Consider the following 6,580-nt stretch of genomic DNA (forward strand, 5'->3'; position numbering starts at 1 on the left):
GAAAAAATAAAAAACATTATATTATATATATATATATATATATAATTATTGGTATAGGTCATTTATATGTATTTTATTTATTTATTATTATTTTTTGTGTGTGTCCATTTTTAAATTTTCAATTGGACATTCGTTCATTATTTCTTTTATTATTATGTATATCTTTTTTTTTTTTTTTTTTTTTTTTTTTTTTTTATGTTTAAAAATAATTATAAATATGATACCTTAAAAAAATTAAGTCTTTTTGTTTAATTTTATTAGTCTATATATAAAATAACAAAATAAAATATTTGTTGTAATTTATATTATTTTTTTCTTAAGATGAAAAATATATATAGTTATCATAAAATTAATATTCCTACGTTATGTTAAATCATAAGATATGGCTTTAAATTAAAATGAAAATAATAAATTATAAATAAAAATAACTATTTATATAAGAATAATTAAATATATATATATATATATATATATATATATATATATATATATATATATATAATATATATTTATTTATTTTTATTATATGTTTATGAAATACGTGTGTGAGTGTGTGTTTCAATAATTTCCCTTTATTTATTTTTTTTTTTTTTAACAATTTAATAAAAAGGTCAACGTATTTTATAAAATAATCATAACAATACTTTCGTTTTTTATTATATATGATGTATTTGTACACGTATATATATATTATTAAGTACCTTATTTATAAAAATATAAAAGAATTTCAAGCTTTGCTACAAATATAGGAAATAACATATCCTTTTAAAAAAAAAAAAAAAAAATAGTAAAATATTAAATAATATAATATATTTACTTTTCGCACCTATTATTATACAACCGTTATTATTTTATTAAAATATGATAGACAGTGATAACAAAAGTATAAAGAATAATAAAGAGAGTATTTCGAAAGAATACAAAACAAAGGATATGATAGAAGGAGACAAAGAAAGAAAGAATGACATAATAAAAGAATACATAAAAAATATGAATGAAGAAGATTTCTTATATCTAAGTGAACATTTAAAAATAAGATTAGATAATGAAATATTTATGTCTCAAGAATTAAATGACTATATTAATAAACATATTGATATAATATGTGAATTACATTTTAAAAATTTTAAAAAAGAAAAACCTCATATGAAAAATGTCTTTATTGATCTTACATTGAAACTGAAATATTTAAGACATTTGGAATATCTGAAAAGAAAAAAAAAAAAAGATAAAGAAATTAAAAATATAAATATAAATATAAATAAAAAGGACGAACAAATAAAAGAAAATATGGACGAAGCCAGGAAAAATGAGTTATATCAAAGTAATATACATAACAAAGATACAATAATAAAATGTATAAATAATTTAAAAGATAAAAAAGATTTATCAAATAAAAATATATTGGATGATAATAAAAATATAGTTGAATTAACCTTACAAGATATATCATCAGGATACTCTGAAACATCTTGTAAATCTGTTAATTCTCTAAAATGTGGAAACTCTTCATCATCATCTAGTTGTGATGATAATAGCAGCTTTTTATTTTCTTGTTCTTCTGATTGTGATGAAGATACATCAGATGAAGAACTTTTATCATCTATACATTTTGATAAAAGAGAAATGTCTACATTAAAAAGTTTGGAAAAAGCTAAAAATGTATATTTTGCATATATAAATAATAAATTGAAAAAATATGATATATTAGATAATTTTAATGTTAATTTCCTTGAACTAGTAAATCATTATTTATCTGATATAAAATGGAATGGTAATAATTTAAAAAAATCAAATGAATATAAAGATAGAATAAAAGAATTTTTGTCAAATGAAGAAAATGTAAAGAAAATTGAATTAAATCAAAGTAAATTAAGATCTGATATATTAAATTCCATGTTTGGATTCCATATTATTAATGAAACACATCCAATGAAATTGCCAATAAAAAATATGAACAACTTATCTTATCAAAACGGAGAAGTAAATAATATATATGCTTATAAATCCAACACAAACAAACATCGTGTATATACAAAGCTTGGGCAGTTATATGAAAGTAATGACAATATAAGAAATATGAATTATTATAATAATATAGAAAATATGAATACTAAAGATAACATAGATAATATAAATGTATTAAATGAATGGGGCAAATTTATGGATCAAATAATAATCAATGAATCAACATCTCCAGGAATGGATAAAAAAAAAAAAAAAATAAACACAAAGAGATTATATCAGAATAATGAAAAAAATAATGATGATAATATTAATATGTGTGGAGAACATCAGAATAATGTGAAACATAAAAAAAAAAAATCAACATCCAAATCCAAACATATTTTTAAGAGTAATGAAGTATCCATATATTTTAATGATGATATAAAAAAAATTGAACATGTTGCAAAAAAGGAATTAGAAGAATATATCAAAGAAATTTATAACAAATCAAAAATTCATAACAAGATATCTAGTTTGAAACAATATATATTAATGACACATTGGAAAGAATTAACGAAACATAATAATTACATGAGTTTATTATGTGAAGAAAAAAAACGAAATTGCAAAATATTAGCAAATTTATGTTATAATCAGATGAAATCTATAGATCAGAAACGTAAAATAATTTTAGAAAAAGAAGAAAGAGAAAGAATGAAATTATTAAAAGATAATGATATGGAAGCTTATATGAAGTTAATTAGAACAGCTAAAAATAAACGTTTACAAGAATTGTTAGATGTAACGGATGAATTTTTAAATAATATGTCTAAATGTGTTTTATATCAAAAAAAAGAATCATCAGAACAAAATGTGCATGATATTATAGATACTAAAAATGATGAAATTGGAATATGTAATAAAAGTTATAATAAGAAAGATAAAGATAATATACTTGAAAGTGTTAATAATTCTAGAATACATTTACAAGAACCAAATGTATATAATAATAAAAAATTAAATGAGAGTATAATATATGAACATAATGAAAAGAATAGAAATATATGTAATTATAAAAATGCTAGAGAAAATTATTATAACATATCTCATGTTATTAAAGAAAAAGTAAAACAGCCATCAATTCTTATAGGTGGAGAATTAATGAAATATCAATTGGAAGGTTTAGAATGGTTAGTTTCTTTATATAATAATAATTTACATGGTATTTTAGCTGATGAAATGGGTTTAGGTAAAACTATACAAACAATTAGTTTATTTGCATATTTGAAAGAATATAAAAATAATATTAATGTAAAAAATTTAATTATAGTACCTTTATCTACACTTCCAAATTGGCTTAGTGAATTTAATAGATGGTGTCCATCATTAAAAGTTATAACATATAGAGGAAATAAATTAGAAAGAAAACATATAGCTAAAAAATTATTAGAACAATCATTTGATATATGTATTACTACATTTGATTTAATTATAAAACAAAAATCTTTTTTAATGAAAATATCATGGAATTATATAGTAGTTGATGAAGGACATCGAATGAAAAATAATAAATCACGTTTTCATATATTCTTATCAGAATTTAAAAGTAAATATCGTATATTATTAACTGGAACTCCATTACAAAATAATTTATCAGAATTATGGTCACTTCTTAATTTTCTTTTACCAAAAATATTTTCTTCATGTATAGACTTTGAAAATTGGTTTGTCAAATCATTAAATAATGAAAAAGATATTTATGAAAATATAACAGAAGAAGAACAACTTTTAATAATAAACAGATTACATAGTGTTCTCTTACCTTTTATGTTAAGAAGAGTTAAAAAAGATGTTCTAAAATCATTACCCAAAAAATATGAATATAATATACATATTGAATTATCTCTATATCAAAAAATTTTATATAAACAAATACAAAACAAAGGTTTCAAACAAGTTAATCATAATGGTTCTATAACAACAAAAATTTTTCAAAATATTGTCATGCAATTAAGAAAAATTGTTAATCATCCATACCTATTCTTATATGATTATAACATTGATGAAAATATTATAAAATCTAGTGGCAAATTTGAAGTACTTGATCGTATGCTACCCAAACTTTTGAAATTCAAACATAAAGTTCTCATATTCTCACAAATGACAAAACTTATGAACATTCTATGTGACTACCTTGAATTTAGGGGATATAAATATCATAGACTCGATGGTAATATTGGACTCCAACAGAGAAAAAAAATTATCGACCAGTTTAATAATAATATGGAATATAAAAAGGATGCAACAAAACAGGATAATGCTGAAATGTCAACAGGTAAAAATATGAACATGTCAGGTAGTAAAAATATGATAACGCCAAGTAGTAAAAATATGAACATGTCAGGTAGTAAAAATATGAACATGTCAGGTAGTAAAAATATGATAACGCCAACTAGCCAAAACATGATAACGCCAACTAGCCAAAACATGATAACGTCAAGTAGCCAAAACATGATAACGTCAAGTAGCCAAAATGTCAAAATGTCCAATCTCAAAAAGGAAGAAATTAATGATTTCCAAATTATGGACGAAAAAAACCTGAATGGAGGAAACGAAGATGCAATGATATTTATTCTATCCACAAGATCAGGAAGTTTGGGTTTAAATTTACAAACCGCTGACACAGTAATAATATTTGACAGCGATTTTAATCCTCATCAAGATATTCAAGCCATGTGTAGGTGTCACAGAATAGGTCAGAAAAATGTGGTAAAGGTATTTCGTTTTATTACACTATCGGGGGTCGAAGAGTTGGTTTTTAAAAAGGCTCAGCACAAACTGAGTATAAATGATAAGGTAATTCAGGCAGGTTTGTTTAATAAAATATATAATGATGAGGATAGACAGAATAAATTGAAGGATATTATTCAAAGAAATCAAAAGAATGATATGACAATGCATCCTACCAATCCATTGTTATTAAATTATTATATGAAGAGGAATGAAGAAGAATTAGAATATTTCCTTGATTTTGATAAACATTATTTTGGGGAGCAATATTTTTCATTATTAAATTCGTTGAATATAGAAAATGTAGACAGTGGTCAATTTACTTATATGAGTGAAGATGAGAAGGAAGAAAAAGAAACATATTTGAGTTCAATTATAAAAAAGGAGAAAAAGGACGAGGAGGCAGAAGAGGATGAGGAAGATCAAAAGGATACGAATAAAGAAAAGGAAAAGGAAAAGGAAAGGAAAAAGAAAAAGGACATATTTAAAAATAATGATGATGATGAGATAAAAAGTGGAAGTAATATAAACGAAGGAGCTAAAAGCAGAATATTGGATGAATATTATAATGATAATACAAAATGTGTAAACGTATCAAATGATCGATTGACATTTAAAAGAAAACATGATAATGATGATTTTCAATGTGACGATGAAAAAATAAATCAAAATGTAGAGTGTGGTGTGGATAATATAATGCAAAATAAAAATAATAAAAGATTAAAAATGGAATGTCAAAAGGATGATAAAGATAATAAAAGATTAAAAATGGAATGTCAAAAGGATGATAAAGATAATGACATAAATGATAATATGAATGATAGTATGAATGATAGTATGAATGATAATATGAATAATTTAAGTGTGGATGATAAAAAAAAGAAAAATATATATTTTTCAAGTAAGAATGATAATACAAAGAAATATTCAGATACTCATGACCAATATATAAATGACAAAATGGAAGTAAAAGATGAAGAAGATTATTACGGTTTTATTTTAAAAGAAGAAAATCAAAACGATATAGAAAAAATATTAATTAAAAGCAATAAATTAATAAATAAAGATGAATTACCAGCTTATTTATTTTATGATGATAGAAATGATTCTCCAGATAAAATAAATCTTAAGAGATCAAGAAAAGTAATAAATATTAATTTAATGCAAGAAGAGAAATTAACAGAAAAACAATTTCTCAAATTAATTGATTCCTCACCATCTAAATTATTATCAAGTGTGGAAAAAGATTTAAGTACATATAAACAAGATATAATGAAATCTGACAATGAACATAACAATGATATAACAACAATAGAAGAAGTAAAAAATAAAGAAGAGATAAAAGGAGAAAATATTGAGAGAACAAGAAATACATCACCATTAAATATGAAAGATTTACAGATAAGTAAAAATCTAACAAGCGAAAATGTTCATAGTACAAAAAAAAGTACTTATAATATGAGAAGTTCTAAAAGAAGAAGTGACACTTCATCAACATATATGGAAACAAGTATAAGAAAGAGAAATGACAAAAATATTTCTGTGTGTTTAAAAAAAGGAAATGTCTTAACAAAAGAGAAAAAAAAAAATAACAGTATGGACGAAAATATACAAGAATGTCAAATGAATGATGAAAATAAGAAAAAAGTTAAAAGAAGAAAAAGTTCACAGTAAATAAAAATAAATAAATAATAAATAAATAAATACACAAAAAAAATAAAAACAAAAAAATTATTATGAAAGTTTTACAAATAATTTTCACATCATATACTTTTATATATACATTTTTTAAAATTTCACGTATATATATAGGTTGTTTAATTTTTTTTTTTTTTTTTTTTTT

General features: G+C 21.7%; 1 protein-coding gene across 1 annotated transcript; it reads left to right on the forward strand.

Annotated features, from left to right (window-relative positions):
* Positions 1 to 861: 861 nt before the first annotated feature.
* PGSY75_0216000 (putative DEAD/DEAH box helicase) lies at positions 862 to 6,411 on the forward strand (the record flags this gene model as incomplete). The annotated part of the gene is made up of 1 exon (XM_018783825.1): positions 862 to 6,411. The coding sequence occupies one exon, from the start codon at positions 862 to 864 to the stop codon at positions 6,409 to 6,411; it is 5,550 nt and encodes a 1,849-aa protein (XP_018643815.1).
* Positions 6,412 to 6,580: the final 169 nt, after the last annotated feature.

Source organism: Plasmodium gaboni, chromosome 2, assembly GCF_001602025.1.
Source record: "Plasmodium gaboni strain SY75 chromosome 2, whole genome shotgun sequence".
In the NCBI taxonomy this organism is placed as follows: Eukaryota; Apicomplexa; class Aconoidasida; order Haemosporida; family Plasmodiidae; genus Plasmodium; species Plasmodium gaboni.